The sequence below is a fragment of the Microtus pennsylvanicus genome, chromosome 13 (assembly GCF_037038515.1).
Source record: "Microtus pennsylvanicus isolate mMicPen1 chromosome 13, mMicPen1.hap1, whole genome shotgun sequence".
NCBI lineage: Eukaryota > Metazoa > Chordata > Mammalia > Rodentia > Cricetidae > Microtus > Microtus pennsylvanicus.
Window position 1 is genome coordinate 23,256,387 of NC_134591.1, and position 22,302 is coordinate 23,278,688.

Consider the following 22,302-nt stretch of genomic DNA (forward strand, 5'->3'; position numbering starts at 1 on the left):
AATCATGAAAAATATAAAAGCAACCCCATATGCCCTGATGAGATGGAGAAGCACATTTTACTATGTAGTGGGTAAAATGAATTATTGGCCTCTGTGTAAATTAACATGTTTGGCGTGCACAGACTACTGAAGATATAGACTATATGGAACCATTTGGGTTGGTTAACAAACAGTAACTAATGTATGCTGTAGATGGTATGGGGATCAGCATCTCTAGGGTATGTACTATGTCTAATTCATGGCTGTTTTTGAAGTTACAACAAAATGATTGCATTGTTAAACCATTGTCAAGAAAAGAAGTTCAGAACATATCATATGGGATATACCTGACTTTTAGTCTTAATATATGTCTTAATTTCCTGTTTACTTGAAAACTCAGGGTCCTTGATGTACAGATGGCTGGCTTGTCAGTCAGTATATACACCGTGTTCTTGAGTCTCACTGGTAATTCCAGCATTCCACCTGCTACCTCTGTGTGCCAGCTCCTCTTAGGCACTTCATGGGTTCATCCCGAATTCTCAGGCATTAGAAAACCTCAAGGTGACCTTCAACCAAAGGGAACATAGATCAGGCAGAAGGTTGCATCGTTCTTATTTCATCCAAGTAGTGTGCAATTCTCTACTTGGCTCCCATGAGAGCCTTGTAGGATGGAGTCTCGGTGCCCAAGAACACGCCCCCCCCATGACTTTGCCCTGCTCCTACTCCTCTCTCCCCACTCCTCCCTGAGCCTGTTAGGATGAGCACCTACTAAGCTGATCCGGATCTCAGGCTCTGCTTTGGAGACCTTCATAACAAGATAAGGAATGGACCCACCACTGCCACCCTATAGGACAGCGAGGAGGAAGACCTGGTCACATTCTATTCTTTAACTCAGAAACATCTGCAGCAAGTGTGGCTGACGATTGATGGTTTTAGTCAAGAGGTGTAAATTTTTGAGCTTGAAATAATGTGCTGGATTTCTGCGAGGAACTTAATCTCTTTTGGAAACCTGATGGTGATGCAGAAAAAATTCCACTTTGCTCATTGGATCCCAACTACAATCAGTTTGTTGTAAGAAGAAAGGAACCTTTCTGGACTTAGCTAGTAAAGAAGATATGCACAGCAGTCACATCTAAGGACACCGCCCTCTGACGTCACTTCACCTCCAGTGGCGCTGTCTCTCCCAGCAGTGGAAGGACATCTAAAACCTTACATTGTAATAAAGAAATGTTCTTGCGTTTGATGACAGGTTGAATGTGCTATCTGAGTTTTAAAAATATTATTAATAGTGGATTGGCTATATATTCAAAAGAAACACAAGTTGAAGGAAACTTTAAAATAGTTTATTGGGAAATGTCCTTCAGGCCCTGGAAAATTTAATGCCACGAAGGACTTTATGTGCTTGCTATGAGAGGGACCAGAACTGACAAAGCAAAAATAACAGGGAAAATGAAAAAACAGCAGAATATTTTCTTTAAAGAATGTGTTCACTAAGCTTACTGGGAGAACAGGATGTTTTTATTAACAATCTTGGGGCTTGAGGCATGTAGGACTGCTTCCAGGGAGAAGCCGTATGTTCTTTTCTGCATGCCAGCCTTGTGACAGTCACGACTATGGTCTCAAAAATTAAAGCAAAATGCCCTGTGTAGTTCTCAGAGCAGCAGTGGACTCTTCCTGATGCAGAAGCCCATGCCATGTGAGGATGCAGTGGGAAGGCACCTGCCCACAAGTCAGAAGGGCATCCTGCAAAGAGCGTCAGTATGCTTCTACCTTAATCTCAGTCTTCTAGCCTTCAGAACTGGGGAGATACATTTCTATTGCTTACATCATTTAGAGAATGGTATTTTATTTTGAGGAATAACAAAACTAATATACTCTCTCATTGCCCATAAAAAGAAGGCTTTTGTTTGGCCCACAAGAACGTGCATGGATCTGGCTTCAGAGATTCTCCAGCTTCACTGTTATGGGTTTCTAGGTCATTTGTTTAATAGATCCTAAACTTCGTTATTAATACTATGCCTTTTTCTCTTTGTGATTCTGTTTCTTTACTCAAGTGTGCGTGTGACACAGCTTTCAGCAGAGTGGAAGATATAAGCCCCGCAGTACAAAATTTTGTCTTAAGTCTTATGAGACTGTTTTCTGGTAGAACTGTGATGATGTGGTAGACAAGAAAAAAAATTCTTCTGCTGACAGAGTAGACAGCACATGGAAATGCCTCTTGAATTGTTCTTTATTCCCTGAAGAACTACGTTATTGGGGGGTGGGGGACTGAAAAAGTGCTTCTTAAAATATTCTCATATGATACTCTGTTTTCTGTGAGACAAAATATAAGGTGACTTGCTAATGAGATGACAGAAGTAATATGTATAAAGTTACCTCCCTAGTGAGGGGCTCACTCTGTACAAAGCACAAGAGCTAAGTTCACCAGCTTCCTGAGAAGGGTATCTGGAAGTGATTAGCTCTGTCACCTAAGGGAAATCCTGCTTTGGGGAAGTACAGACTAGAAGGTTATTATTTTTAACCCCAGTGAACCACAGCAGAAAGAGTGCTTTGTACTCAGCAGTTCTCAATCTGGGGGTCACGACCCCTTTGGGTCAGAGGCCTTTTAACAAGAGTTCACCTACTATTGAAAGACACATATATTTAAATTATTGTTCATAACAGTCACAAAATCACAGATATAAAGTCAAAATTAGAATAATATTATGGTTGGGAGGTCAATACAACAAGAACTGTTTTAAAGGGTTGCAGCATTAGAAAGGTTGAGAACCATTGGCACAGACTCATGCCTGGTGTTTGACAAGGAAGAAGATAAGGTGAGCCCTGGAGAAAGACCAAACAGGTAACCACACCTAAGCTTTTTCCAAGGGTTTTATCTGTGGGTATTCAAAGAATATCTTTTAGCCTATCTTTATCCTGTTCAATTTTTATTTAGCACACAAAACTCTTTTTTTTTTATAAAATAGTTCCAGTGTTCTGATTAGTACTTAGAAACAGTCAGAATTTGTTTAACATAGAAGGTTCATAAAAAATACTTTTACTTAGAAATTTCAGAAATTTAAATGTCTGGATGGCAAAGATCAACCTATATTCTTTGAAACCCAGTCTTTGAAGCATCATGGCATTTAAGCATTCCAACTGAACAACCGAGAAAAACTGGTGTGAGACTGATATTCCATAAAGGGAATCTACCCAACCTTCCGCCCATGGGAGTGGTACCATCTGGAACAGTCCAGATCTGCACATAGCAGCCGGGTGTCGGGAAAGTGCCGCTGAAGGGTTGGTTAACCTTTCTGGCAAACTGTCAGCTGCTGCAGCCAGAGTTTCTATTTGTTGGATGAGTGTCATTGAAGACATTCGTGAGGGTTAGAGGGTGGGCTTCCGGTCTCTGGGATGACACTCTTCAGAAAGGGGAAACAGAACAGCCTGCTATGGCGTGGCTCCAACAGTTTCTTTGTGAAGAGCTTGAACCTTAATTTTATCAGAATGTAAATAAAGCTAAAAGTTCCACCTTGTGTGTGTGTGTGTGTGTGTGTGTGTGTGTACGGATTTTTGCCAGCATGTGCCAGGCCAAATTGGGTACGAAGCCTGCCTAAGGAAGATTCATTATTTTAGGAACAGTTTTTAAAGCGTGGAAGCATTCTCTTCCACATACAGTCTGGTTTAGTTGTAGAATGACCTAGAGCTGAGTGATGTTGGTGCCACTTCCTAAGCGAAGAAACTGAGGCAAAAATGTTATGCATTTCCCATTTATAACACTGAGAGGTCACCTTGTAAGTTCTGAAATTTATGTCTCCTGGATAGTTTGAAAATGCTCATTGTCTCAAGTGGCTGGACAAGGAAAGAGAAGTAAAAAGTGATGCAATTGTATTTTAATTAAAATATAAGATAAATACAACCTATATCCAGTGAAAATATCATACGTAATAGTTGCTCGAAGGTTTCTGATTTTTAAAATCTATTCCATATAGAGACAAAATAAATATATTTAGAAGGTATCTCTAATTCATAGAGGTTGGAGCCAATGATGACTTGCATGTCTTCCATTAGTATTTCTATCAGGGCAATCTTTCTTTCTTTTTTCTTTTATTTATTTATTAGAGATTTCTGCCTCCTCCCCGCCACCGCCTCCCATTTCCCTCCCCCTCCCCCGATCAAGTTTCCATCCCCCGATTAAGTTCCCCTCCCGCATCAGCCCAAAGAGCAATCAGGGTTCCCTGACCTGTGGGAAGTCCAAGGACACCCACCTCCATCCAGGTCTAGTAAGGTGAGCATCCAAACTGCCTAGGCTCCCCCAAAGCCAGTATGTGCAGTAGGATCAAAAACCCATTGCCATTGTTCTTGAGTTCTCAGTAGTCCTTATTGTCCACTATGTTCAGCGAGTCCGGTTTTATTCCATGCTTTTTCAGACCCAGGCCAGCTGGCTTTGGTGGGTTCCCGATAGAACATCCCCATTGTCTCAGTGTGTGGGTGCACCCCTCGCGGTCCTGAGTTCCTTGCTCATGGTCTCTCCCTTCTTATCAGGCCAATCTTTCTCTGATCATTATGTTCCTTACTGAGGAGTCAGACTTTATAAGTAAAACACATGCAGTATGAGTTCTCCATTTTCCATCTTATAGTTCAACAGGGCAGAAGTCCTGTGCAGTTTTGCTAATGAAACAGTTTCAGGTACTCTGATGGCTGATGAGTCTCATGAACAGTCCCCCAGAAGCCTGACAACTTGCTGCTAGATTGAGATTGGGCAGTTACTGATGGTGAGAAGTTAGGTGTATGAGTGGACATTTTAAATAATATTCAGGATTTGAAGAGCAGAAAAGGAAATAGGTACAAGTTATAAAGCAGAAGAAATAAACACAGCATGTTTGGGATATGGCAAAGAAACTTGTCTTTGCACGATAGACAGTGGAATGTTATTATTTTTTTTTACTAAATCTTAATTGTTTCATTTTACCAGTAAAAACTCAGGAGCCAGATGCTGGAGTGAAAACCTGATAGCTCAGAAAGGGAGAGAAAACACCAGCTGACCTTCCTCTTTGGCCAACATTCCAGAAAGCGAGCTTTCTCCTACACCATCTCAAATATCTAATTCATCCTCAAACTGAACATCCCTCCCTTCTACTTCCTGTGTGTGTGTCTATCCATTCTTCTACTCTATGTGGCTACTTCTTGTCAACTGGTTTTTTGTTCTACCTCTTAACCTATGGTTGAATTTATTTAATCCTGTTTACAATATTCAAGCAGAAAGTTTTTGGATTAAAGATGTGTGCTAGGGTTGTCATACCACAAATAGAAACAGGTTTTTCCCAGTAAATAACACAATATCAGGGTTCACAGTGTGATCAAATATCCTATAATATTGGGGAATAAAGCTAAACAAAAATAGAAGTCAATAGCGAAGTTAGGACCTAAATAAGAGGTATAGGAGTCTATAGAGCAATGTGCATTTTTATGGCAATAGATAGCTGGTTCTTACATGTTTGGTAAATAAAATGTAGCACTGACCAAGATCAAAGCTGCATCAAGAGGATGGAGCCTGGAGATGACAGGTGGCTGGAGGGCTGATGAGTCATTGCTGCAAAGCAGGTCAGCATCCTTTGGACTAGGGACTGCGGTTATTTACTGAAGATGTCTCTTGTGGCTGATTAACCTTCACATTATGCTTACTTAGCAGATAGACAGCAGCCTGAGACTGTGCAGAGTCAGAATTAAAAATGAGATGTAAACTAGACCTGACTGCTGTTGTTCTTGAAAGGCTGTGCTTCCTGAAAGACAGCCAAGAATGATCAGTCTTATTTGCCTCTCTCATGTTCACTGCAGAATTCACATTGCAGCTCACTTTGGCAAATCTTTATTAAGTTTTTCTTAGGGATTCTAATCAAGAGTATGTGAGAGAAGGATGATAATTGGTTTGAATATTTTTAATTTCAAAATTATTGATTGGTTGGAAGACAGTATTAGTGGAGGTATAGTGACAGAGACAATAAGAAACACAAACTTCCTGTTATGCCAAAGGGGTACCATTGACCATCTTGAACCCTTGATGTTATAGGTTTTTTAGATGACATTGGAGAGTTGTAGTTCATTGTTTTTTAGGTTTGTAACTGTTACAAATAAAATGTTGGCTGTCTTGTGCTGTGGGATTTACAGTGTCTTGTACACTGTAAATATTTGTCACTCATATTGGTTTAATAAAGTGCTGGTTGGCCAGTAGCCAGGCAAGAAGTATAGACAGGGCAACAAAACTAGAATTTGGAGAAGAGAAAAGGCAGAGACACAGTTGTCTTCCAGACACAGAGGAAGCAAGATGAGAATACCTTACTGACAAAAGTTACTAAGCCACATGGTTAAAGATAGACAAGAATTATGGATTAATTTAAGTTGTAAGAGCTAGTTAATTATAAGCCTGAGCTAATAGGCCAAACAGTTTATAATTAATATAACCCTCTGTGTGTTTCTTTAAGACTGAACACCTGTAGGACCAGGTGGGACAGAAACTTTATTTCCCTTCTTTCTGTATCCATCAATTGCCAAGCACCACAGTAGCTGATTCTAGATATCAAACGGGCAACGAAGATCATGCTAGTGACTGGTAACTCATATTTACTCCAGCCCACTAGTCTACTGGCTTCAGATATTATATTTACAAAGCATAGATATTTATAAATATTCTGTCTTCTATTCTGTTTGAATCAATAGTTTTTCTTAGCTTATTTAAATGAGCGAGCAAGTTTTCAAATGACAGAATATTAAAATAATATCACAATACTAAATATATACTATTCTTATATTTTCATTTTAGAATCCACTTCTGTGAACAATTAAAGCACAAAATAAATAGTTAGCTGGTGATGAAGCCAAAAGCCTTCATCATTGATCATGTCAGCTCCAGAGCTCTATTTCCTTACCTTGCTTCTTATTCATGAGATGTTAATTTTTGGTATCATTGATTAAAAAGGAGTTATTTGCCATATTCCAATGAAATGAGTTGTTATTTAAGTAGCTCAGTGTTTACCTCTGTGCCGTGATATGTTTAGATCCTTTGTGACCTGGAAAATATCAAAGAGAATGTGCAAGTTATTTTGAGTAGTGCTTCCCTCTCAGGAATGTAACTCAATAAGAAAGCTGTGTATCAACCAGCCAATTAATACAACATCAATATGAACTTGCTAGCTTCATTCACTTTGTGTGGCAAACCATTTCAAAGAAGCCTAAATGTCAGCATTGGTAGAAGATGTAATATTTTTTTCTGACCCTAGTCTAGCTGTATCCTTTTTCCTTCTCCACCCACTTTTGGGCATGCTTTGTAAATATAATATCTGAAGCCAGTAGACTAGTGGGCTGGAGTAAATATGAGTTACCAGTCACTAGCATGATCTTCGTTGCCCGTTTGATATCTAGAATCAGCTACTGTGGTGCTTGGCAATTGATGGATACAGAAAGAAGGGAAATAAAGCCAGTTCTTAGTTGCACAATATGTTTTTTAAAGTGTAATATGAATTCTTATGGTTTGCATGAATACTGTGTATTTTTTAAGCATTGGTCAAAACTGGATTGTTAAATGAGATTTCTCTCATTTTAATACACATAGAGGTATTTCTTAGATACATGTTTTTGGTGTCTATTTTGCAAATAAATGAGGACCTGTGACCTCAGTTACAGGTCACATGAGGGTCCAATTATAATAATTCCCTGACAACATGAGACTTTGGGCACAGTGAGGTTTTCTAACATTGGAGACAGTTGTATTGAATGGAGATGGCAACTTATAGTTGTCAACAAATATTTCTTTATTGTTTATGTCTTCAAGTAGATTAGAGTTTGCTTGCCCAAAAGTAGTGATCAACTATATATTTTGAGTATAAGACAGAAGGGCTGAAATATGAACTAAATTACTGTCACTTAAGAAATGTGATAGTAACACAAACTTATTGATATTATTTTTATTTATCTTTCCATTTAAATCATTGATCTTTATCTATCTATGATCATATTAAGGAAATTTTGGCTTCTCGAAATGTGGAATGAAACTTAAATAAACTGCTGTAAGAAACCAGAGTGCTAGAAGCAGGTGTGCACTTTATTAGAGAGGAGAGTTTGTCATATAAATTGTAGGCTCACATGTAGTTTCTTATTATACCACATAATTTTCATGACACCTCCCTGTACCTCATCTGGGAATATTCTATCCCACGCTGTATTCTGTCTGTTACTACTGATGCAGTAAATAGTGGCATCTTACGTGCAGTAAGGGTAGTCTTTTCAGAATGTTTTCTTCTTGGCACAACCTAGAGAAGGACAAAGAGAAAGAAAAGGTAAGAAACGCACTTCAGGGACCAGCAAGAGACTGCTAGGACTTTCAGTCCAGGAGTTGGAGCTAGGTCTCCAGAAGCCACTTTAGGAAACTTGAACAAGCTCACTGAGAAAATCCACATTGCTCTGAAGTTTGCTGCAGGTAAACCACACGGGCTCCTCTCAGCTAAGCAACTCATGAAGGAAGTTAGACCTCATACAGTGATGTCTTTGGGAAAAACATTTATCCACCTTTACAGTTAGGGTATTTTTAAAATGTCAATAATCTTTCTTTGAGATCAAACCATTTCTTTCTGTGATCTCATCACATATTTTTATTATCCTTAATTTGAATGATTTTTCAGAAAAGATTGGTATATACATTTTTCTTAATGTGAATTTTGTATGTGAACTATGATAATTTGCATATATCAATTGATAATTAAAAGATGTACAGTATTGAAAGTGATTGTGTAGCAAGGAAATCCCTCAACATAGTTTGATATAGCGCATCACAATTGTGAAGATATAAACAGGAAGAGAAGAAAGCAAGTCCTTTTATCTGAAATCATCTGGGCTCATTTCTTCTTAATAGTTAAATGGATGCTTGTGATTATCTGTTCAATAGCCCATGAGGAGCAGGTTGAACAAGTAGCAATTTTCTACCTAGGAGCATTTTAGATCCATTATCAGAGGCAAATGATTATCTTGTGGTGCTGCTGTTCCTTAGGATTTACAAAGAAAAAAATATTAGCAGTTAGGTAGTTGTAAAGTAATTTATATAATAGAAAGAGCACTGGAGTTGAAATAAGAAGATGCGGGTTTGAATTCCTGCTCCAGTGCCCATCAGATGCATGACCTATAGGATGTTGTTTTACCAATGTAAGCTAATGCTATGCTGCTTTGAAAAGGAACTGCCTAGCACAGTCAGAGAATGGCTCCAAGGTTCAGTTAGGTGCTGTCTCTAAGAGTGCCTGAAACTTTAACACCTTTTGTAAAGGAAAGAAACTGTTTCTAATGATTGCCTTTTGTTGTTACCTCCTGCAGAAAGTGAGTGAGAAGGTTGGGGGAGCTGAAGGCACCAAACTGGATGATGACTTCAAGGAGATGGAGCGGGTGAGTCTTTGCTTCTTAGTCTTCTCTTGGAAATGTGAAGTTGTTCTGTACTAGAGACTCCAAATGTTCTGTGTCTTAAAACAAAACAAAACAAAAACAGCAACAACAACAAAGTCCCACTCCTTTCATTGCATGTTTTGAAATAGAAATTGGACAGCATCCTATTTTCTCTGTGTCCCATCCAGAGACCATAATCACCGTGAGGAAGAAGGGTGTGGTGCATTTTTCCTGGGAGCTTTTGTCATCAGTTTTCCAGTTAGGGTGCTGTGTGTAGACTGTGCTTGTGTGGGGGTGAAGGTGGAACGAAATCTCAAACCTTGGAAGGATTTTGAGTCTCTGACTTCAGTGGACTTTCCTATGCAAATGGTCCCTACAAGAGGCAGGTTAGGATAGTGAAGAGAGAACTGTTTGGGAGTGCAGTTGACTTGGCCTAAACTTTGCTCCACCACTATTGTAAAAGTCCAGTTCTTTTCTTGGAGTTCCTATTTACATTTGTCAGTAAATGAGAATACTAATGCTCACTTAAGAATGATTATTATTGACTAAAGACAAGTAAATCATTTAGCATTCTCTCGGAAACATTATAGGTTCTCAGCAAGTGAGGCTGGAGTTGGTGAATTAAGACTCTTTCTCTTGTGATATTAGATGTATTTTCTCTTTCACTCTGAGGTTGTTCATAGCCAGAGCTGTTTAGAGTTAAGAGGATGAGTGCTTGTTGAAATGAGGAAAGAATCCTGTGGGAGGTTCTGGAAGAAACAGTCCCTGTTTTAAAGAGGATGTCATAAGCCCAGGATACACAGAAAGTACACTTAACCGTTATTAATATTTTGCCTCTGCACACTATTATAAACGAATACTTTTTTTTATATTCTGGTTTGACTTTTGAGAAGGTTTTTATGGGCCTAATCTCTTTATTAGTCTTTCTACTTTCCAGTGGGTTGCTTTGATACATTTCTGATGAGTGAAAGAGAATATTCCTTGCTGCTTTCTATTTCTTGTTTTCCTCCTGATGTGTTCCTGGATAAACTAAAAATTACTTGGTCCCAGCATCTGTGACCTAGGATATAGTTAAGATTCCCGAATGTGTGGCATTCACAGTGTAGAAGGGAGGACAGAGGAGATATGGAATGACACTGTGGTATAGCTAACTAAGCTCGGGGCATGGAGACTCCGATGACCTTCTACTGAAACCATGGAGACTGAAGAGGCATTGAGAACCTAGTAAGTTTCAAGTAAAGGAAGGAACACGGAAGCAAACAGTAGAGAACATGGAGTTCATAAAAAGATGAGGCCAAAATGCCCAGGTCTTCGGAAGTACAGCTGGACAGTTTCACTGACCAGCCATTCTGCCTCAGTTCCTTACCTTGGCTTTGCTAGTGGCCGCCCATTGCTGATATCCTATACCAGTCTTGCCCAAAAGCCTGAGAATTTAACTTCTCATACCCAGTATCTGGCAGCCACTCTCCCCAATTGAAGTCGGTCTGTCCTTATTCTCCATCTTCTCTTTATCTTTAACCAAAGCTGATTAACACCATCTTTAATGGTGGTAGAAATGGTAGCCTACCCATCCCTTGTCAATGTCCATGTCTCTAGACAGACACACATTCTCAGGATGACTGCATGCTTCTTCTTGAGGAGCCCACAAATCTGCTAATTTGCTCCAGCCTCTGGGTACGTGCTTTTCCTCCTTAGACTCTCTCTCCTTTCATCGCTCTTGAGAGCACTGATGGCATGCTGCATGGCTAAATACCACACCATTGTAGAGGCTTACACATGGAGTTAGGAATTTGAAACACCACACCATTGTAGAGGCTTACACATGGAGTTAGGAATTTGAAACATTGTAGAGGCTTACACATGGAGTTAGGAATTTGAAACATTGTAGAGGCTTACACATGGAGTTAGGAATTTGAAACACCACACCACTGTAGAGGCTTACACATGGAGTTAGGAATTTGAAACACCACACCATTGTAGAGGCTTACACATGGAGTTAGGAATTTGAAACATTGTAGAGGCTTACACATGGAGTTAGGAATTTGAAACATTGTAGAGGCTTACACATGGAGTTAGGAATTTGAAACACCACACCACTGTAGAGGCTTACACATGGAGTTAGGAATTTGAAACACCACACCATTGTAGAGGCTTACACATGGAGTTAGGAATTTGAAACATTGTAGAGGCTTACACATGGAGTTAGGAATTTGAAACATTGTAGAGGCTTACACATGGAGTTAGGAATTTGAAACATTGTAGAGGCTTACACATGGAGTTAGGAATTTGAAACATTGTAGAGGCTTACACATGGAGTTAGGAATTTGAAATACCACACCATTGTAGAGGCTTACACATGGAGTTAGGAATTTGAAACACCACACCACTGTAGAGGCTTACACATGGAGTTAGGAATTTGAAACACCACACCATTGTAGAGGCTTACACATGGAGTTAGGAATTTGAAACATTGTAGAGGCTTACACATGGAGTTAGGAATTTGAAACATTGTAGAGGCTTACACATGGAGTTAGGAATTTGAAACATTGTAGAGGCTTACACATGGAGTTAGGAATTTGAAACACCACACCATTGTAGAGGCTTACACATGGAGTTAGGAATTTGAAACATTGTAGAGGCTTACACATGGAGTTAGGAATTTGAAATACCACACCATTGTAGAGGCTTACACATGGAGTTAGGAATTTGAAACACCACACCACTGTAGAGGCTTACACATGGAGTTAGGAATTTGAAATACCACACCATTGTAGAGGCTTACACATGGAGTTAGGAATTTGAAACACCACACCACTGTAGAGGCTTACACATGGAGTTAGGAATTTGAAATACCACACCATTGTAGAGGCTTACACATGGAGTTAGGAATTTGAAACGTACAGGTGTCAAGCGTTAGTCCTGAGGGCCGGAAGGTGGAGGCACACACCTTTAATTCCAGCACTCAGGAGGAAGAGGCAGGCAGATTTCTGTGAGTTTGAGGCCAGCCTGGTCTACAAGAGCTAGTTCCAGGACAGGCTCCAAAGCTATAGAGAAACCCTGTCTCGAAAAACACAAAAACAAAAAGATAAAAAAGCAAAAGCGTTAGTCCTGACTTGCACATCTGCCCTGATTAAAGCTGATAAACTAGGTATCTGACTGTAATGCTAAGACAAGCCAGCTCTTTGTGTCTTAAATGAAGCTAAAATGCAAAGGAAATGTGGAGAGTGGGATTTAATCACTGAGCAGCTAATTAGATCTTTGGAGACTTATTTCGCTCTCTATGAAATCCATGCCAGTCTTATAGACTAATTAAAGTGAGACTAGCTTGCCAAGCATTTCACGTTAGGCAAATATCCACAGGCTTCCTCAGAGTCTGAAGACAAAGTGTAGAATTTGTGTTCCCTATTTTATCAAAAGACTCTGGCGAGTTTGTTTCAATTCTAGATACTCCTGTAATAATACAGTAGACTTCTAAGTGAAGAGCCTACCTGTGCTCCTGCATTTGTGTTTTCTCTATAATTGCAGCTATTTGTATTTCAGCAAATATCCTTTTTAATTGAAATTCTTCAATTGAGGAAATTGAAATTGTTTAATCTATTGTACACATCCTTTGTCTTCTCTGTGATTTCCTAAAGTGTGTACTCACCTTGTGTGAGTGCATTGAGAGGTAGACTGTTTCTGCAGTCACTGAAGACAGGCTACTTGCTGTGGATTTCGAATCTTAATATTAGATAATCAGAAAAATCTTCTAAGTCAGTGTTTCCCAGCCTACCAAAGAATCACCATCTAACCTTTCGCAGTTGGGTTTCTGTTCGATAAAATTCGAGGTAAAGAAAGCTTTATTTAGTTGTACTCTCAGAGGGGCAATTAGTCAACAATATGAAATAAATTAGAGGTCTTTAGCAAGCAGCACTCCTGAGAGAGAGGTGGCCATTCCTAGAAGTTCTCTCTGATCTCAGCCTGATCTGCTCTGCTCCAGAGATGCAGTGCCGCCCCTGCCTGGCTCAGTCTTCAGCCTACCCTTCCCTAGCCTATGCTTGAGGCCTCTGGCTGTCTCCAACAGAGCCTTACCCTTAATCATTGTGCTTTCTCTTAAGTACCTTGCATGGAGTTGCTTTCATTTTAACTGTAAATGTTTTCATTGCTCACCAGTTTCATTCAATAGAAGATAAATTTCTTTCTGTGATCCAGACCTTTGGGAAGTTTCCTTATAAAGCTGCAGATTTTTGTTATTGATGCTGTTAATAGAAGATTCTGGAATTTGAGGAACTTCTGGTTTCTTCTCAAATTATCCATCAGTTACTATAGTTATACTGAATGGGGGGGGGTTATGAGTTGGTTTGTAGTTTTCTTTATTTATTCACTTGAAACATATGTAAATACCTCCATGTGCCAGACATTGTCCTGGGAACTAGAAACACAGAGGTTCATGAGACTCCAATCCCTGAAGGAGCTTTCAATTTGGGTGGGGAAAAAGAAGGGAATATAAATAGATACCAAATAGGATATAGTGCTTGGTGTCCTGGGTGGTATGTCCCATGAAAGACACCAGAGAGAGGACAGACACAGGTTTCTTAGAGCACCAACAACTTCTAGAAGAGAGACTACTGAGCTGAATCTTCAACTCTTCTCTTGTACTGCACACGAGTGTCATACAAGTCAAGGGGGGTGGAGTCTTTTTCTGCAACCTGAAAAGCATCTTGGGGAATTCTTTGTTCAAGTCACAAATTCTCTGGGGCTAGAAACATGGAAATAAACCCTTTAAGTGAAAATAGAATTCCTAAAAGGGAACCTCAAGTTTTAAGAAAGGCAAGGTCTTGAGGGAGAGTAGAAAAGCTGCCATTGCGATTGGGGGTGAGAGGGTGAGAACTGTTGGCAATGTGGAGAGAGTTGGTAGATGGTGTCCACGGTGGTTACCCTCATGTCTCAGCTACTGCAGGAAGGGGGGGGGGGTTAGTCTCGTCCAATCCCTAGAGAGAACTAGGATCCCTGAGTAGAAACCACCTGGCTCCCTTTGAGAGAGAGCTTCTGCTTACCAAAGCTGTGTTTGGAAAAGGCCACAGAATCACCAAATTCCCTACCTGCTCACACTGAAACGCAGGCCAAGCCTACAGTTCCCAGTTATGGGAGACAGGCTAGTCATTCCCTGAGTTCTGTAGCATGTAATTTTCTACTAATTATACACTTTTAAAAGATACCACTGTTGGAGTCCAGTGATGTGTCTCAAATGGGAAAGAAGAGAGAACTATGTGCAGACAGTATACTCAAAATACCTTCTCTGAGTAGACTAGGGGTCCACCATGATGCCAGAGTCTCCTTCATGGAATAGTAGTGAACAAGACAAGGGTCACTGGCCTAAGACATTCACTGGCTGGTGTAAGCTAAATGAGGGTCTTGAGTCACAAACAAGATGAGCTTCAAAGACATCCTTCTGCTCTCCCTGACCACCTCTGCTGACAGCCTTCCTCTCAGTCACATGTGTAGAATGTATTTTCAACCTATACTCCGTATGGGGTCATACCTAATAAGATTAACAAAATAAAATTAATATATTAGAGTAGCCAGAGCCTAAAACATCCTGCATTTTCAAGATATTATCTGCCTTTCTGAATATATGGTTCCTGCTTAAAGCAGGCAGTTTGGAGATGGCTGTTAATTCTCCCAGAGACAGTACGGAGCTGTTTAAAATACCGCTCTTGGATCAGCCTGCCTCTCTGCCAGAAAGGCTTTCCCAGGCTGCAGCTTTCATCATCTCCCTGTGACTTATTTATTTAGCTGTTCTCTTTCAGTGCTTCTAGTGAGTGTGTGTATTCTTAACTACAGTAATAAGAGAATTAAAAACTTGAAAATACGTTGTTGTTTTATATGACATTTTAAGTTCTTTGACATAACCACTGGGAATTTTTCCTGATCTAAGTGGGGCATTTAATTCATGTCATTATTATTGATTGCCAAACCCACAGACTACCTGTGCCACATATAAGCAGTTCTGCTTCTGGCATCTGACAATATGAAATAATGTATTTCCTATTTCCATTGGTCTGTAAAAGATTCCATAGGTTCCATGTTTTCTGTGTTTAGGAAATACTGATTTATTTTCTACAGAGGAGAACATTATTATATATTCATACAACTGTGTATGAAACAATAATCCCATTATGTCAACTCACTACCTTTTAGTGTTCTGGTATCTGACACCTCCAGACTGGAAGTAGCAACCTCATCCATAGATTAAGCATGGCATTTTCAATACAGCTCACTCCTTAGCTCAGGGATCGGCACACTCTTTTAGGAAATCTTGGGCTGCAGTGTCTTTGCCCTCTGTCTTGTAACTCCTTTCTAGGGCTGATGAAGCCACAGAAGGGATCCACCGGCAATGCCTATGTCAATGCCTACAGCTATATTAAAGTAACAAACCAAAATTTAGAGGACACTGAAATTAGAAATTTTTATGATTGTTTCTGCAGTAAAAACAGAAATATTAACTTCTTTTTTAATCCTTTAAGGTGTGCAGATTTGCTTATGGTGCATTTCCAAACCTATACACAGTAAAGAGGTATTTAAGAAGATTAGCAAAATTAAAATGGATATACAGTAATCAGAGCCTAATACTGTCCTCACTTTTCAAATTATTAGTCATACTTTCTGAATACATATGATATCTGCTTTTACAGCAAGGCAGTTTGGAGACAGGCAGCTAACTCTCAGGCCACAGAGGAGGATGTCTTTGAATCTCATCCTGCCTTGTGGCTTACTGGCATAGTTTTGACCATTGGCCATAGTTTGACAACCCCTTATTTAATCTGAAAATGCTGTTTCCATAGGAGCAGACATTCCAAACCACAGCATACATGGGAGGTTCAAGGGATGACCTCCAGTGTCTAGCCTCTGCTTCCATATCATTTGTCTCCTATGCACAGCTGAGTGTCTGTGAACTTAACACCTTTTTTTTTTGGTCTTAACTTCCATCTGCCAGTAGGACACATTGGGATCCAGAAGCTTGTGTTAGTGTATCTGGGTGGTTATAGGGATCCAAACCCAGGCTGTCAGACTCATGTGCCAAACACTATACCACGGTGAGCTGTCTGCCCCTCCTATTTCCTCACTTGTTTGTTTTTCTGGAGTCATATATTTCATGACTTGCTAATGGGAAGGAATCTGATGTATTGACAGTTGCTAGAATGTTGGTATTAAGAAGATGGAAGTAGGGAGTTGGAGAGATGACTGAGAGATGAAGACCATTGGCTGTTCTTACAGAGGACTTGGGCTCAATTCCCAGCACCCACATGGCAACACACAGCGGTCTGTGACTTCAGTTCCAGGGGATCAGACACTCTCACACCAATGCATATAAAATTTTTAAAAAAGCAAAAAGCAAAAAAACAAACAAAACCCTTAGAGATAGTTATAGTAAAATTCTTAAAAAAAAAAAGATGGATGTAAAGGGTAAACAGACCAGAATCTGTGAAGCATATGCATCTATGATTCTGCCTTAAAAAGAAAGCCATAGTTTACACTTGGGTTTACAGTCCCTAAATATGAACCTATGTTGTGTACATTCACAATTCATTTCCTTTTAACAGCCTTCTCCAGTATCCCTTGTGTTAGAAACAAAAATCAAAAAAACAAACAAAACAGCAACAACAAAATCCATTGCTGTAAGAAATACTCAAGAGTAGCAGGTTAATTATTTTAAGTCACAGTTGTTCTGAAGTTCCATTCTCGGGTTAGCTGGCTCATTGCTTTGGGATGAGTATGATGCAGAACACCATGGCAAGAGCAAGCAGCATGAGGCTTACGATGGCCTGTTGAATGCATGATGGCCGGGATGCAGAGATGAGAAATGGAAAGGCAAGAACAAATATAGCCGTCAATGGCATAACTTGAGCTATTCCATTTGCCAGAGCAGGCCCCGCCTTCCACAGTTTTCACCAGCTCTCAGTACTTAGTTGTGATCCCATCAGTGAATTAGTTCACCAGGCATAGCAGAGCCCTCATGACTCAGTCACCTTGTACGGTGTGACTCCACTTGCTAGGGAACCAAGTCTTCAGTTCATAGACAGTGGGAGGAGATGCTTCATATTCAAAGCAATATACTGTACTTTCCCAATCCCAGGCAAGACTGGCTTAGAAATGGAAGCTAGGGAGAGCTCAAAAAGAGAAGATATTTTAATTAAGAATACACCAGATGCCGGGCGGTGGTGGCACATGCCTTTAATCCCAGCACTCAGGAGGCAGAAACAGGTGGATCTCAGTGAGTTCAAGACCAGCCTGGTCTACAAGAGCTAGTTCCAGATCATGTTCCAAAGCTACAGAGAAACCCTGTCTCGAAAAAAAAATACACCAAAAGTCATTTTCTGATTAGAAGATTTTGACAATGTAAAAGCAAGTAGGTATAAATCATAAGCTCAAAGTTAAATTGTCTGTTCTTACATGGGGTTAAGTTCTTGCTAGTTTTAATAAATGATAAATTTGTTTGCCCATGGTACCAGATATAATATAAAGAGAATATATATAGGCTTATATATAGGCTGACTATTGCCCATTTAGGTATATGAATGGCTTTCCTAGCAGAAACCTAACAAGGTGTATAAATAAAGGTGGTCTTTATTTGTCATTGTCTGATGCAATCAGTTTAGCCAGAGTCTCGAGGATAAAGAACAGAAGGTAGGAATCAGTCATCTTTCTCCTGGAAGATCTCTTTGGACTAGTGAACAGTCATTAGGCAATTCCGTTCCAGTTCTCTTTCTTAGAAACTCCATAGATGGCCGTCGGGTAGGACTTTGCTGTCATAACCACATTGCTAGTTATGTGAGCTTGGGAAGTTCATTGTCCCTCTCTTAATCTTTGAGTTGTACATTTTAAAGGTCAGGGATTGGGCTACTGTACTACTGATTTCTTACTCTTGTGTCCATTATCTCTATCAGATGATAGGCCAGGAGGATTTAATAAAAAGCAAAGGGCCAGTGAAAAAAATTGCTAAAGGCTATTCCGTGTTGGGCCTATGTCCTGAAAAGAAACCACAGAAATAACCATATTGGAAGAAATTCTTTTCAAAAGTGATAGTGCCTGAAATATATTCTGTACTGAAAGTGTAAAGTTTAATGTGAACCTACACAGCTTCTGTTCCAAATGCCTGTTCTAACTGTACAGAAGCTCATTGAGTTGTAGAGACTGTGGGTCCAGTTAATTTTGGTGTGTGATATTTTCATGCCAATTTTTATAATAAAGTTTAGAAAGTTAAGAAAAGTGAATTTCAAGTGAAGATTATATTATACTCCATTAAAGAGTTCAATGGAGCTTGTCTGGTATTGATAAGAGAAGTGCTGAAGGCATCTGCATTAGTGAGCAGAGTGCAGAAAATCTGTGTTATCAACTTCGGAGACTTTGGTCAGACCATTGGGAACACAGATTTATTTTTGTCTCCATTCCATTTTAATGTTGGATTCTACTCTGGGGATCGAACAAAAGACTCTCAATATTTTTGTTTCTAAGGTCTCTGGAGACCTGGGACTACTGGCTTGATCCCTGTGGATGACTTCCCATATCTTTCTTACTAACCCACCTATGGACAATGTACAGTAGGCATTGTTGCTGCAGCCTCTATTGAGAAGGCAGAAGAGCTGGGGATAAAGGATACTAGGAAGTCAGTATGGTAGTGTCAATTCTGCAGAGTCAGGTCCAGATATTTACTATATTTAAGAGTCCCTTAAGTGTTGAGGACCGTCATGGTTAACCAGAGGATAGGGGGGCAGTTCTTTGTTCCTGACCCTGTTGGGTTGTTCCTCTCAGGTCTCCAACCCCAATCATAGAAATAAAAAGTGCCTTTAAGCTCTGGTGTGGTATCTTCTGGAATTGGGGAGAAATATAACTTCATATCTTCTTGTGGGGACCTTTCATTTTTAGAAAAAAACAGAGCAGTCTGGAGCAAGCTTCTGAATCTCTCTGTATCAGTTTTCTCCTTCCTGTAACAGTGCTTAAATCTTTTGATTATTAAGAAGGATCTGGGGAAAGTTAGAAACATGTCAACTCCTAGCAGAAGATAACACTACAGTATCAAATGGACATTGGGTGATTCAAGTCTCAAATCTTGTGATACTTTCTTTCTTAGAAACCTTGATCTTTAGAGCCCATTTCTTCCTGGCATGGCCCCAGAGGACACCAGATGCATTTGGCATCTAGTTCCTCTGTCCCAGCCTGTTTTGTAGTCAATAGGAGATCCTGTTTGAGCTCTCATGTTCTCTGCACTTTCTGCATGTTTACTCTGTATACAACACTGAGCTCTTTCCGCTGGCATCAACATTCCATGCCTTGAGTCTATGATGCTGCCTGGCATTTTGATAAAACTGCCAGGTCCTTCTTTTGCAGTTTTCCTCTCCGGGAGCTGCTACTCCATTAGCACCAAGCATCCAGGCCTCAAGTATCTTAAAATTTTGAGTCAGTCAAAGTGACAGTGGTACAGGGCTCACCAGCATACTAATGTTTCCAAGAGAGAATGACTGTAAAAGTTATTTTATACCATTACCTTTACAGGGCCACAAGGAAAATAATGTGGCTTTCCTTATCCTCATAATCACAACTGCATGCTTTAGTATGACTTTGGTGGGATAAGAAGTTATTAAGTATTGAAAAATCAAACAATATAATAGATACAATATAGCAGGGTGGTGGTGGCACAACTCCTTTAAGAGAGGCAGGTGGATCTCTGTGAGTTTGAGGCCAGCCTGGTCTACAAGAGGTAATTCCATGATAGTCATAGCTGTTACACAGAGAAACTAGTCTCGAAAAACCAAAATTAAATAAATAAATAGATGCAGTATAGAAGAAAAAGAAGTTTACTCCATACAAAGCAGGTTTCACTAAATACAATGAGTTATGGAGGTTGGATAAGAATCTTTACAGTCCTATAAAAAGTGACAAAACAAAAATATTATCAATTGGTTTATTCCTGTTAGTCTTCTGTGATATGAGCCAATGCCTTCATGGAGAAGAGAAAGTGGCTCTAATATTCCCCTAACCTGACTGTGTGGAGAGCACTGGGGTGGATTCTGGAGGAAATGCTGACCATTCACACCATTCACCATGTTCTGAGACAGGATTTTTAGTGTCAGAATTTGGTATTTATAATAAAACCAAATGTTCAGGACCAACTAGGTGTGTTTACTGGGGGCATTTATATTCTGAGGATTTTTTCAGAATGTACATAGGCAGTATAAACAGAATTGAAGACGTACTCTTTTTAAATTATTGTTGTTGTTGTTCTAATTTTATTTATTATGCCCCCACCATGTTCATGATATACATGTGGGAGTGTGTATGTCGCAGTAGGATTGTGGAGGTCAGAGGAAAGCTTTGTGGAGTTACTTCTCTCCCATGTTTGTGTGGATTCCATCAGATCTCCAGGCTGGCTGATAAGCTCTATCCATTGAGCAACCTGGATGTCCCAGCATTGTTCTTTATGAGAGAAAAACCTGTTGCCAAGTGTGGCCCATTCATGACATCTAGTAAAAGTTTGGAGGCAAAAGGTTTCTGACAAACTGTATTAATTTTGCTGAAAGGTAATGAAGTATGTTTTGAAGCAAATTTTTGGAAATTACTGGTTTTCCTCTTGCGTAGCTCTGCTTTTCAAGAGACAACACTTGACACGAAGTCACCTTTCCCTCCAGCTGCTCCTCAAAGTGTCGCACCTGCTCCTGCAGGTCTCCTCACTGCTTGCTTGCCCCACTGGGGTCCTTTGTAGACTTCAGAAAACTTTAGCTCTAAAGCAAATGTGTACCATTTATCATATTTATATTTTCATTTCAGAAAGTGGATGTCACCAGCAGGGCTGTGATGGAAATAATGACTAAAACAATTGAATACCTTCAGCCCAACCCGGGTAAGTGTTGTCTTGCGCAGTTGGAGTTCCCTCAGGTTAGCCCCTCACTGATTGACAGGTCGGATTTGGTAGGTTTCCCCTTCCTTTGAGGGAGGGCCCATTTTAAAGCTCACGTTAAAATGCCTGCAAAGTATGTGGTATTTTATCCAACTGTGTGTCCTTAACAGTGAATGTATACAGCTTGGGTGGCATATCATGTCAGGGCGGCTACAATTTATTTTCAGCTGATCTTTAGTTTTTCAAGAAATGGTAAGAAAGAACATGAGACAGTTTTGGAATTGGTTGTGATGACTTCCAAACGATAAGGAAAAGAGTAAGCCAATATTTTTGTGAAGTACAAATGGTTTATGCTTATACGGCATAGAGGGCTGTCCCTTCTCTTCTCCTGGCACATCATAGACCAGCATTGTGGAGATTGGTTAGGAATCTTTACAGCATCAGTTCCTGCTAACCTCTTGCACTAGATCTGTGGTGTGGGAAGTCCTTCTGTATATGTGTTGCTTTTATTGATTAATGAATAAAGAAGCTGCTTTGACCCACAACAGGGCAGAATAGAGTTAGGTGGGAAAACTAAACTGAATGCTTTGAGAAAGTAGGAAGAATCAGAGAGAGACCATGTAGGTGCCAGAGGAGAAAGATGCCTGCATGCTGGTACCAGTAACCATGAGCCTCATGGTAAAATACAAAATAATACAAATGGGTTAATTTAAGATGTAAGAGTTAGTTATAAAGAAGCCTAAGCTAGTAGGCCAAGCAGTGTTTTAATTAATACAGTTTCTGGGTGACTATTTTGGGGCTGGGCAGCCGGGAAACAAATGAGTGGCCTCTGCCTACAGATCTGAGACAGGAATTGTAGTAGAGATAATGGGAGTCCCTAGAAGACAGGACCAGGTATAGTTGCTGCTATCTCTGTGGTACTAGGTAGAGCAGAGCACACTAGCCTCCATCATAGGCCTTCTTACATTGTACGGACTTTAGTTCCTGACCCCAGCTACAACTTGAAGCAAGGCTAAATGTACTGCTTGGGAAAATATGGGGATTTG

At 39.9% G+C, this 22,302-nt stretch overlaps 1 protein-coding gene across 1 annotated transcript in view; it reads left to right on the forward strand.

Moving 5' to 3' along the window:
• Positions 1–22,302, forward strand: part of Sh3gl2 (SH3 domain containing GRB2 like 2, endophilin A1) — a 169,781-nt gene that overhangs the window by 114,565 nt on the left and 32,914 nt on the right. Inside the window, exons 2-3 of the mRNA XM_075945392.1 lie at positions 9,316–9,384; positions 21,187–21,259. Coding sequence (XP_075801507.1) covers positions 9,316–9,384; positions 21,187–21,259 — 142 coding nt within the window. The remainder of the gene's footprint in view (positions 1–9,315; positions 9,385–21,186; positions 21,260–22,302) is intronic.